This window comes from Geotrypetes seraphini, chromosome 15, assembly GCF_902459505.1.
Source record: "Geotrypetes seraphini chromosome 15, aGeoSer1.1, whole genome shotgun sequence".
In the NCBI taxonomy this organism is placed as follows: Eukaryota; Metazoa; Chordata; class Amphibia; order Gymnophiona; family Dermophiidae; genus Geotrypetes; species Geotrypetes seraphini.
In genome coordinates, this window is record NC_047098.1 from 17851495 (window position 1) to 17864979 (window position 13485).

Below are 13485 nucleotides of genomic sequence, written 5' to 3' on the forward strand. Positions count from 1 at the left end.
CAAGGGAATGCTGTCACTGAAAAACCAAGAACTTCCAAGATTCTACAAGGAATCTAGAGCTTTGCTAATAGTTAAAATGTGATGTCACTTGAGTTCCTCCTCCCATTTCTATGTGCTCCATGATGGAAACTTAGGAGCAGGCATATGACTTGCCAATTTCACTTAAATGTGCAAAATCTCTCTTCTAAAATTGTAAATACTTCTATAATGCTTCAAAATCATGTATGCTAATTCTATAACAAAAATTTCTGCTGGAAAAAAAATCTTTCAGTAGGCCATGTCCTGAGGTCAAGCAGGCCACATGTTGGATGCCCCTGAAATAAAGAGTATGGGGACCAAAAAAAGATGGGTTCATTTCAGGAGTCAGCATACAAATGGAAGCCTCTTGCTAAGCTATACCTGGGTTCACGAATCATTGATCAATACACCACAGGATGCATTGCTATCATCTAGAACAGTGGTTTCCAGCCAGTCAGGTTTTCAAGATATCCCTAATGAATATGCATGAGAGAGATCTGCATATAATGGAAGTGACAGGTATGCAAATCTCTCTCATGCATATTCATTAGGGATATCTTGAAAACCTGACTGGCTGGGGGTCCTCCAGGACAGGTTTGGGAACCACTGATCTAGAATGTTAAAACACTGATGTTATCAATTGTGACAGGCAGGCTAGTTGTGGCCACTGTGCTGGATCCTGCCGGTTGGCTGAAGGACTCTGGCCTGTGCTTCTCTGAGAATGCATTCAACATACTTTGTTGGCTAACGGAAGGGCCTCATCCCTAGAAGAATGCTAGGGTCCATCGGGAGTTAAATCTAAGGAAATACTTTTTTACAGAAAGGGTGATAGATGCATGGGATAGTCTCCCAGTAGAAGTGATGGAGACAATTCAAGAAAGCATGGGACAGGTACGTGGGATCTCCCACCTCCTCTCCCCCCCTCTTTTCTCTCCCCTCCCTCACCATCCTACCCATCCACCTCCCTCTCCCACCCACCCCCACCCCCATCTTCTCCCCTCCCTTTAAAGTCACTTTGAGCCTGTATAGGTAGATTAGATAGGCAGACTAGATGGGCCATTTGTCATATATCTGCCATAATGTTTCTTTGTTTCTATCGTATACAGTTTGACCAGAGGGAATCAGCAATGCACAGTGCAGCAAACCAAATAGACAATGAAATAACCCTCAGAAGAAACACAGTATTTATTTTAGCCTTTCTTCTCAATAGATTCTTTGAACTGCAGAAAGTTACCCAAGGATTTGGATTATTACAAGATTGGATTACTGCAACTCCCTAGACAGCAACCTACCACAAAGAGAAATAAGACATTTACAAATAATGAAAAATATAGCAATAAAAATCATAACCTCAAAAAAATTTGATCACGTTACACCCCTCTTGAAAAATGCACACTGGTTACCGATCCCCCCCCCAGAATTAACATTTAGACTAGCCCTTCTTATATTCAAAATCTATTGGTCAAACCAACCCACTTTTCTTGATAGACTATTACCCCCTCTTTTGCTAAGGAGCGCTATGCATTTTAGCGCGCGGTAAATATAAGCACGCGCTAAATGCTAACGCGTGCATGTTATTCTATGGATGCGTTAGAGGTTAGTGCACATTTTGATATAGCGTGCGCTAAATATGGCTTAGCGCACCTTAGTAAAAGATGGCCTCAATACCTTGTGCTCCCTCGAGAACACTAAGATCCGCAGATCATAATCTCCTGTCTATTCCTTCTTTAAAAATGATCAGTACAAGAGCTGACATCTTCTCAGCAACCGCGCCGCAAAAATGGAATCGCCTCCCATCATTCATAAGTGAAGAAGTACGATTAGCAAAACTCTAAAGCACCCTTAACAGTTTCCTTTCTAATGACGCCTTTCAGAGTTAAATTCAGGGATTAACTTTAGATCCCCATGTAAAACAATTACAGCTATAAACTAGGCTTTATTAGGCTTCCACCCAACTCTCCATAACATTTTAACCTTTATTGTGTTACTTTCCTATCACAAGTGCAGTTCTTCCCTCTTTTCCTATATCTCTAGTAAGCAAGTTTACCGTATTTTCACTCATATACTGCACACCCGTGTAAAACGCGTACACGGGTATAGCGCGCGGGAAACTGTAATTTATGTAAATACATTTTTATATACCGCGCACACCCGTATATCGCGCATGCCGTCCCGACTCTACCGTCGCCGCCCCGACTCTCCTTTTGCCCGCCCCGACTCTCCTCTCCCCCTTGAAGTCCTGTCCCCCCTTGAAGTCCTGTCCCCACCCTGAAAGCCTGATGCCCCCCCCGACGTCTGATTCACCCCCCCCGCAGGACCGCTGGCACCCCCACCCCGAAGAACCGCTCACACTCGCACCCGCACCCCCACCCTGAAGGACCGCTCGCACCCCCATAGCCTCCCCACCCCCCCATCATGGAGAAGCTGCCTACTGTTGTCCTACTGCTTCCTCTGCCGGCAGTCCCGCCCCTTCTTTGAGCCCTGCGTCTGCGCTGCTTCCTTTTCCGGCGGTCCCGCCCTTTCTCTGACGTCAAAATACGGTATACCTTAGCACTGTCTATGTGTCTTTACCCTAACTTTTAATGGAAATCGCTTAGAAATATTTATTAGCGTTCTATCAAATGTTTAATAAAACTTGGAAAGCCCCCTTTTTTTTGTGAGATCTTCATTGATAACCGATGCAGGAAAAATCCTGAAACACAGGCCGCATCAGGTCCTTGAATAAAATTCTGGCTTCTACTGTCCCTACCTCCAGCTGTTTCATTTGAGGCCCACTTCATTCTCATCATACTGCACAAAGACGTGAATTAATGCATGAAGCGCGCTGTAATAAAACTTCTCGGCATCAGCCAGCACCTATTGATCATGAAGTGGGGCTGAAAAAGAGAATCTTGACACTTTTGCCTTAATCTGTTTTCCACAAACACCATCACAGAAAAAAAGGAAATTGAAAATTATGCGACCTCTTCACTATAACGCGGAAATCCCTTTAAATATCCAAAGCCATATTTAGATGATGGATAGTGCGAATTTGTTCATGCCCGGCAGTGGGATATTTTACAAAATGGAGTAAAAGTCGGCAGCTTTGTTAATTATTTGGGTGTCAGGTCAAAAGCGCGCCGGGACAAAGGCGCACCCAGACAATTGAGCGCAGCGCAGAGGCGTGCGCCGCTCTAAATTACTGTTTTTAGGGCTCTGACGGGGGGGGGGGGGCGTGGGGGGGAACTCCCCCCCCCCACTTTACTTAATAGACATCACGCCGCGTTGTGGGGGCGTTGTGGGGGGTTGTAACCCCCCACATTTTACTGAAAACTTCACTTTTTCCCTTTTTTTAGGGAAAAAGTTAAGTTTACAGTAAAATGTGGAGGGTTACAACCCCCCAAATCCCCCACAATGCCAGCGCAATGTCTATTAAGTAAAGTGGCAGGGTTCCCCCACACACACCCCTGTCGGAGCCCTAAAAAAAGTAATTTAGAGCGGCGCGCACCTCAATTGTCCGGGCGCGCCTTTGTCTTTCGCGCCGTTGTCTATGAACCATTATTTGTGCCAATGTCATTAGTAGCAGAATAATAATGGCTCTAGGCGGTTCGCAGCAGATAGGGCTGAACATCCAGCGAATATACAATTCAAAAAGATACATCAATTTCTAGAATATACACAATACATGTTATATTTAAAAAGCAATTAGGAAGCTTGAGTTACAAATTTGTCAAGTAATTGTGTCTTTAATCGTTTTCTAAAAAAAATAATAGGATGAGGCTCCTGGCATGATTTTGCCAAACCAGGCGTTCATTTTGGCTGCCTGGAAAGAGAGAGTTCTCTCAAGAAATCTCTTCAAACAGCACGATTTGATAGTAGGACATGGGGCGCAGGGGGGTGCTTAAGCGGTGGGTAAGAGTGGTGGAGTGGGGGGGAGGGCATGGCACAGTGATACAGAGTTCCACCGCCCAGGGCACCAACCTCCCTCGCTACACCGGGGTTCTCCACTGGTTCTCAGTGCATTGCTATAACCGTTAGGCTACGCCTTCCATGTGTATGCCTGCTGTTTTGTAAACATACTTTTTTTTTTTTTTAAGCTCTTTATTAATTTTCCATTCAAAAACAGTGCATTAAAATATACATACAATTGACTTCAAGACAGAACTTACAATTGATCAAAGAAATACTACAAAACATTCCCCCCCCCCTAATTAAAGAACAAAAACAAAGTGGAGACAGAGTAAAAATCATAAACAGGACTTTCATTTGGTCAATGAATACAAGAAAATATAATACCCCCCTCCCTGGATGTGTAAATCAAATAGGAAATAAGGGGATAATCCAGCTAATCAGTGTTAACAAAATTGTCAATTTTATTTATTTATTTCGATTTCTATCCCGTTCTCCCAGAAGCTCAGAACGGGTTACAAGTGGACATTCACAATCGTTTGAAAACGGACTAGTCATGACAAATAGGTTACAGTAGACAATCACAGAGCTTATTCTAGAGACCAGACTGGTCATAGCGAAGAATACTAGGAGAAGTATATTGAGGAGGCAGTTTTTAATGGCCCGACTGGCGGAAGAGGAAGGTCTTTACTGCTCTGCGGAAGGTCATTAGTGAGTCTAGCAACCTGATCTGTGTGGGCAGTCGGTTCCATAGCTGAGGTAGGAAATGGCTGTAGGATCGTTTGTACGCCGTACTCATTCGGAGGGATCTCCCTACGGGAATGCTGAGTCTTTATTCTGCTTTGGAACGGAGGGGGTGGTTAGGTGTGTATAGGCGTAGCTTGGATGCTATGTAGGCTGGGGTTTTTTGGTCAATGGACCCCATGTTAATTTAAATAGCTTATTATTACATGTAATTTCTGAATTCATTTTCTCATATTTGAAACATAAACACAAAGAACCCCACCAAAAGGAGAAATTAAGTCTATTCCAATTTTTCCAGTTTTTAGTAACCATTTGCATGGCTATCCCAGTTATTATGGCAAATGGTCTACTTTTATATCTATCCAATGGAGGTTTAGGTGACAACAATGTACCACAGATCACCACCTCATAAGACAATGGAATCGAAGACTCCAGAATCAAATTGATTTGTCCCCATATTGATTTCCAGAAGTTGAGTATCAAAGGACAAAAGAACAACAAATGATCCAGTGTCCCTAATTCAAGATGACAGTACCAGCATCTATTAGATTTTGTAAACATACTAATTAATAAATGCTGCTAATTAACAGAGGTCTCATTCCTTATTATTATTATTATTTTTTTTTTTATAAACTGTATGGGGAAATAAGTATCAGGGAATAAGACTGAAAACACCATTAATCCCCTCCTGTTAGGAGGGAGCAGCTATAAATCCTGATGTTGACCCACTGGACCAACCCTTTCTGAAATGGGGAATAAACACGTAGATCTCAGCTATGCCTTAGCCCTGCCCATATCATGCCCTCCTTGCGAACTAAAAGTAGTTCAGATATACATATGCGAGTGCCCGCGTCCCCAAAATCAGGTTTTACTGGTTTATTTGATTTACAAGTAAAAAGTAGAGAATGACACGGTGACAAAATTTATCACCGTCCCTGTCCCCGCAGATAACCATGGGAAACCATCTTCATGTCATTCTTTAAGGAGAGAGGGAAGAATCAGAGTATGAATGGCCACAACCACTGACCCGCAAGCTTTGCTTTGAAGAATGTTGGTGTAGAAAGACTGAGGTTGAAACAGACACTACAGAATGACAGTCTCTGGTATCCAGAGCAGATATTGTGATGTCATAATGCCTCATTCCAGCAGTGCCTAAGAGCCAATCACATCAGTGATGTCACAATGGCTTCATTATCCTTGGCTCACATAAGAATCAGAGTATGAATGGCCACAACCACTGACCCTCAAGCTTTGCTTTGAAGAATGCTGGTGTAGAAGGACTGAGGTTGAAATAGACACTAGAAAACGACATGGGATTATTTCCCACGGTTATCCGCGGGGACGGGAACGGTGATGAATTTGGTCACCGTGTCATTCTCTAGTAAAAAGGCAGTTATTTGCATATGTAAATAGTGAACAGGGCTTCTAAAATAAGGGCTCTAATGTAATGAGCATTGCTCAGTACTACTTACATTTCATCTGCAATTCATGCAATCTCCCATGCCTTCACTGCCAACAAGCACGACAAAATATAGTTCGTAAATAATCATTAGTATTCCAGTCCATCCCCACCCTAAAAAAAAAAAAGTTCAAACAACAAATACAAAATGCCGAGCACTTACCATCGATTCCAAGAACTCCCTGGTTTTTATTCTCTGGACAGGGCTCAAACTGATTAACAATTTCTAGACAGAACTCTTTGGTCACATTGGCCATCTGAAAAGGAGAATGAATAAAGAGAAGCCACGTCAGCTTGCGCGGGTCAGTTCTTCCAACGCCAATCTCGTTCTGAAGCTTAGTGCCTCCACCCCCCCTGCCCTTCCCCCTTTCACCCAATTAAATTCTCATCTCTGCCAATCAATGTCAGGTTCAACATGGCGCGAAAAAGATCTGTTGGCACCGCTCTGATCATCAATAATGAAGCGTGTAGACAGCATTTGCCTCTAGGTCATTCGGCTTGGGGAGCATTACCCTGCAGAAGCGTCTATCACATGTAACACTTTGGAGTATCTTTCTTGACATGCCAAGTGCACAGCACGGAGCATATTATATTCTATCTAGACTACAGGATCATGGATAGAAAGAGATGCTCTTTAAAATCCTGTTCAAAAGATATAATTTCTTAGCATTCAAATACAAGCAGTCCCTGGGTTAAGAAGGAGTTACATTTTTAAAGCTGTTCTTCAGTCAGATTTGTATGTACCTCAGAATGTGTAGATTTTAAGATTCTGGCTGCTTATCTCTGCTCCCAGCATACAAAAGGGCCAAGCGTCCCTACCAGTGTTCCCTCTAAGGTACAGCATGCACAACCACACACTGTTCTTAATGTGGCCATGCATCATTCCTTAATCTGCTACAGGAGACGTGTAGGAGTCTATAGCACTGGAAATACAGCTCAATGAAGCCACAACCCATTCTTAAGTAGCAACATTCCAGAACTCATATTGTGATGTCATAGTGCCTCATTCCACCAATGCCTAAGAGCCAACTTCATCAACGATGTCACAATGGCTTGATTATTCCTTTACAGGCAGTTCCTAGGTTAAGAACGAGTTACTTCTTAAGTCAGATGTGTATGTAACTCAGAACTTGTAGATTTTAGGATTCTGCTCCCAGCTGACAAAAGGGCCAACTGTTCCCTGTAAGGTATAGCATGCACAACCACACACTCTTCTTAATGTGGCCAGGCATCATTCCTGAATCTGCTACAGGAGAAGTGTAGGAGTCTAGGCCACTGGAAATACTGCTCAGCGAAATCAAATGAAGCTGCAACCACGTTCTTAAGTACGAGTCGTACTTAAGTCGGGCGTCTGTAGCTTGGGGACTGCCTGTAATCAAATGCTCCATGTCAGGTTCTGTTCAATGCTCTGCCTCAAGACATAATTAATGATACAACCTAAAAAAAAAAAAAAAAAAGATAAAGAGGAAAAAAACGCAATGGTACTATAGAAGCCATCAAGCAAGCTATAGCAGAAGGCAATTTTTATTTATTTATTGGGATTTATTAACCGCCTTGATGAAGAGAGTCGCCCAAGGTGGTGTTCAGCGGGTATAATTCAACATAAAAGTTTCAATTTTGTTAACAGCATAACAGTAGTAAAAAAAACAAACAAAAAAAACCCCCAAATATAAACATAAATACAATGAATGAGGTAAAGTCAAAATAAATAAATTGAAGCTTATAAATAAAACTACCATAAAACAGTTCAAAAATATACCTATTAAAAGCACTGAATTCAGAGAAGAAAAATATAATCCCTTCAGTATAAGAACATAAGAATTGCTGCTACTGGGTCATACCAGTGGTCCATCGCGCCTAGCAGTCCACTCCCGCGGCGGCCCTTAGGTCAAAGACCAGTGCCCTAACTGAGTCTAGCCTTACCTGCGCACGTTCTGGTTCAGCAGGAACTTGTCTAACTTTGGGCTCCTTTTACTAAGCTGCATTAGGGCATTAACACACGGAATAGCATGCGCTAAAATGCCCCCGTGCGCTAGACGCTAATGCCAGCATTGAGCTAAAATGCTGCTAAAAACCCTAGCGCAGCTTAGTAAAATGAGCCCCTTGTCTTGAATCCCTGGAGGGTGTTTCCTCCTATAACAGCCTCCGGAAGAGCGTTCCAGTTTTCCACCACTCTCTGGGTGAAGAAGAACCTCCTTACGTTTGTACGGAATCTGTCCCCTTTCAACTTTAGAGTTCCCTCTCGTTCTCTCTACCTTGGAGAGGGTGAACAACCCGCCTTTATCTACTAAGTCTAAAAGGGAGGCATAATACTTATGAAGCATCTATTATGCACAAATCAGAACATTCAATTAACATAGATATGATGCTATTGTTTTTCTATAATATAGCTTATCCTATAGCCAAAAGGGTCAAATGCAGATATTAGATGGGACAAGATAGGTGGTGGCCATTGGGATAAACAGACAGGGAGGCTAAACTCAAGGCAAATTGTTTATACAGTTAAACAACGTGTAAGGAATTGATTTAATATGTGGGGTGAGCTAGTCCTGGGTGCAGAATGAGTGTAGAGTCAATCACCCTATGTATTAAAGACTTGGGGGTTGAGCCAGGCTTTCACCTGCTTCCTGAAGTAGAGGTAGTCTGGAGTAAGACGTAGCCCCTCTGGGAGTAAATTCCAGAGCGTGGGGGCTACTCCTGAGAAGGTGCGCTGGCGAGTATTAGAGAATGACACGGTGACAAAATTCATCACCGTTCCCGTCCCCGCGGTTAACCGCGGGGAAATAATCCCATGTCATTTTCTAGTGTCTATTTCAACCTCGGTCCTTCTACACCAGCATTCTTCAAAGCAAAGCTTGTGGGTCAGTGGTTGTGGCCATTCATATTCTGATTCTTCCCTCTCTCTTTAAAGAATGACATGAAGATGATTTCCCGCGGTTATCCGCGGGGACGGGGACGGTAATGAATTTTATCACCGTGTCATTCTCTAGCGAGTATCACATTGTAGAGTTTCTTTTGATGAAGTTCAGATGGTGATGTAACTTGCCTGGATCTACCAATAAAAAAGTGTCATCTAATTCCAAATTAAACAGAGCACGCCTTTCTATCTGTCTGGGGCCAAAATAACTCTGAAAATGGAATGGAATGAAATGGGACTAAATCTGGCAGGGGAGATAAACCGGGGAGAAAATGGGTCAGACTAGACTGGGAATTCCAGAGAAATAAATTTCCTCAAAAAACACAACCCAATGCATTTCTCCGAAAAGGACAGTAGTTACAACCCTTTTTCGCTAAAGGATTGTAAGGGGAAGTTGGGTTCCATATACGTATGTGGTGGTCCCATTGGTTTGTCCAACTGTTTTGAAGTTTGAATAGTTGGAAATTACTTTTATTTGATCTTCTTGGAAGTTTGACTTACAGGTTAATGGGATAACTCCTCAGTTTCATCCGATTCTGAGCAGTTGTCACTGCAATTGATTTCAACAAGACACACCATAGCTCTGTTCTGGAAGAATGAATCCAAATTAAATGCAAAAGACGAGTTGATGAGATTATCTCTATTCCAATCCTCTCAAGGCAAGATAGAACAGTATAATTGAATCTGTGGTCCATGGTGGGCACAGTACATGTATATTTTAAAATGTATTTGCTGGAATACTGTGTTTATTTTGCGTTTCCTTCTGTGTTGACATGTCAATTTCTCGTACCTGAGAAAGAAAGAATGAATAAAAGGCTTTTCCGGCTCTGTAAAGTGCCAATGTTTGGCAGCCAACTAGCAAGAGAGCATGCTGCAAATTACTGACCAGATAAGAGGCTGCAATAATCCATACCACTATCACTCCCTGCGGATATAACTGCCCTGCTCCTCGCAGTAACTGAGAGCTAATAAGGTATTTGAAACATGCCATTGGCGTTTCACTCAAAGAACGACTCATCAAGAAAGAAAAATGGCATTTTTCTAACAGAACACACTAACCCGAGGAATGTTCTTCTAAAACACATATTTATCGGATTAGGAGAAAACAAGGTTTCAAAACTGAAACAAGAAAAAACAGGCTGGGATTTAGAAATGAAGGGATGAACAGAGAGTTTGGGAGAATAACCTCTGTAGATTCTGGCCGCACAGGGGTCGATGCGCTTGAAAGTCTTGGGCTGCTAATTGCTTAACTTATGGATGGATAGCTCAAAGTGTCAGGAGATGTAAACCGGATAGTGCCACCTGGTTAACTGTAATTTGCAAATTGTACCTCTAAGGAGGTAATTTCATAAGCAACTTGACATCTTTCTAAGTGCTTATAAAAATTTCTCTATAGATACTTAGATAAACAAGAGAACAAAATCTCCGACTGGATTATTTAGACCACTGGTTCCCAACCTTGTCCTGGAGGACCACCAGGCCAATCGGGTTTTCAGGCTAGCCCTAATGAATATGCATGAGAGAGATTTGCATATAATGGAAGTGAGAGGCATGCAAATCTGCTCCATGCATATTCATTAGGGCTATTCTGAAAACCTGATTGGCCTGGTGGTCCTCCAGGACAGGGTTGGGAACCACTGATTTAGACAATTTGAAATATGTTGCCGGGTTTTTCTTTATAGATAAAAAGAGTATTAGGACTAATAAAGCACTTCAGCAAATGTACATTATGCTAATATGAGAACATCTATAATATCATTTGAAGGTTCTATATCAGGGATAGGGAACTCCGGTCCTCGAGAGCCATACTCCAGTCGGGTTTTCAGGATTTCCCCAATGAATATGCATTGAAAGCAGTGCATGCAAATAGATCTCATGCAGATTCATTGGGGAAATCTTGAAAACCCGACTGGAATACAGCTCTTGAGGACCGGAGTTCCCTACACCTGTGCTATATTATGGAATAATCTAACAGTAAAGATGAAGCTATTAAAAACAACTTTGTTGTGGAGGCATTCTCTTGATTTCTTGTTTATTTCTCCCTCGCCCTTATCCAGGGCGAGTTACATTTGAACATACAAAATAAGACATTAACATTTGTTGTACAAATCAATACAAAAACACACTGTACTAATTACATACTTACATATAAAATCAAATGGTTCATAGACAAAACCGCGGAAGACAAAGGCGCGCGCCGACAACAGAGTGCAAGACGGAGGCGCGCGCCGAAGAAAATGACAGTTTTTAGGGGCTCCAACGGGGGTTTTGTTGGGGAGCCCCCCTACTTTACTTAATACAGATCGCGGCGGCGTTGTGGGTGGTTTGGGGGGTTGTAACCCCCCTCATTATACTGTAAACTTAACTTTTTCCCTGTTTTTAGGGAAAAAGTGAAGTTTTCAGTAAAATGTGGAGGGTTACAACCCCCCAAACCCCCCACAACGCGGCGCGATCTGTATAAAGTAAAGAGGGGGGTTCCCCCCACACAACCCCGTCGGAGCCCCTAAAAACAGTTATTTTCTTCGGCGCGCGCCTCCGCACTGTGCTCAGTTGTCGACGCGCGCCTTTGTCTTCCGCGGTTTTGACCCGACACCAAATCAAATTGCATATGGCATACACGTTGCGTCAACAACAAATTTAATTTAAGGCAAAAACTAGCGAAACCCTAACATACATCAAAATATGAAATTACATAAGGCATACAAGATGCCTCAATGGCAGAAATCATTATGCCAGATAAAACAGACCAGACCATCGAATACCGTCGTGACCAGCACTCAGCACTTAACAGTCATCACTCCTTCTCCCTCAGCCTAACTCAGACCCTATATTTCATCTTACAGAACAGGTGTCTCTTCAGCATTTTCCTACAGTTCTGTCAATTTTGCTGTTGGCGAATGTGTCCTGGAAGGTTGTTCCACTCCCTGGGGCCAATGCAGTGAAAGACACCGTTTCTGGATGAAAAAAGCCTTAAGTCCCGCACGGATGGAACAGACAGACCGCAATGCTCAATTGAGCGAAGAAAGTCGAGCCGGCTCATGCGGCAAGATGCTCTGGGCCAGGTGTTTAGGGACCCACTTCTGTAAGCACATGAAAACATTTACCAAGAGCTTGTAACGTATCTTGATTGACCTAAAGATGTTTTAGATATGTTTGTTTACCTGTTTATATGTTGGTTAGGTGATGATTATGTTTGTAGTTTTGTAAATCACTTAGGTCTCGGCAGGTTAGAAATTTTTTTAATGAATACATTTAAGTAACCCAGTAAAGATACCAGTTGTACGAGACCGAATTCCATATACTGCATATAAAAATGTTGGTGCAGAACCCCCCCTCCCCTTGCCTAAATGCTATTCTACAAACAATGCCTAAAGTTAGGCATGGTATACAGAATAGAATTTATGCCCAGGCACCATCATTTACAGCAACAGAGACGTGGTGCAAACCTCACACCTAAAGCTAGGCGCAGATCTATAATTACCCGCATAGCTTTGAAGAATGCTCCCGATCCACCCATGACCCTCCCACTTCCACAAACCCCTTTTTGGCACCAAGTGTTAATTTTAGGTGTGGATTCCACACCTAAATTTACACACAAATTTAAATTAAAACCAGTTAACACTAATAATTGCTTAGGAAGCCAATTATCAGCGCTAAGTGGCTCATTAGTCAATTAAGTTTCAAGTTTATTAAAATTTGATATACAGTATTGATTATGAAAGCTATCTAAGTGGTGTACATAGGTATAACATTAAAATTGTATACTAAAAGATAATCACAAAGGACAAGACAAATATACCGATAAATATAAGGGGGGGAGGGAAAGAGAAATAGTGAATCGGAGAGACATCTACAGGAGGCGCATGTGGGAGGGGATTAACATCTTCTCAGAAGGCTAAGTTAATTAGCAATCGAAAGTGGCCTTAAACAGGAATGTTTTTAAGCTTGACTTAAATTTTATGAGATTGGAATCTTCCTATAGAGAGGGCAAAATTACAGACCTACATTTAAGGCTTTTGTCTCATGTCTATGGAGACGCGTACCCATGCTTAAGCCTGCCCAAGGCCACTTCCAGGTGCAACCACGCCCATGTCCCACTTTGGGCGTGCATAAGCATGGGTATGTGTCTCCATAGACGCACTACAGAGGCTTAAAAAGTAGGTGTTCTGTCTCGGAGGCTTTTTTTTTTTTTTTTTTTTTTTAATATGTTTCTCGATTGTCTGCCAGACGGCGGCAGTAAGGCACCTACCACCGCCAGCAATTGAGACATGAATTATGAGAATCAGGCCCTTAGGGCAGGGGTGTCCAACCTCCGGCCCGAGGGCAGCATGCGGCCCTGTGAAGTATTTTGTGTGGCCCCGGTCGAGGGCGATGCAGTATTTTCCTCTGCTGGCCCCCGGGTGTTTACTATTTTGTCAGCTCCCTCCTCTGTCTTGCTGCAGCGTTTGCACATTTGTGC

General features: G+C 42.6%; 1 protein-coding gene across 7 annotated transcripts in view; it reads right to left on the bottom strand.

The window, feature by feature from the left end:
- The window catches only part of PLCH2 (phospholipase C eta 2), a 599022-nt gene that overhangs the window by 139045 nt on the left and 446492 nt on the right, over nucleotides 1-13485 (bottom strand). For all 7 annotated transcript variants that reach the window (XM_033921959.1, XM_033921954.1, XM_033921956.1 and 4 more), the window contains one exon: nucleotides 6273-6366. In XM_033921959.1, the coding sequence (XP_033777850.1) occupies nucleotides 6273-6366 (94 nt within the window). The remainder of the gene's footprint in view (nucleotides 1-6272; nucleotides 6367-13485) is intronic.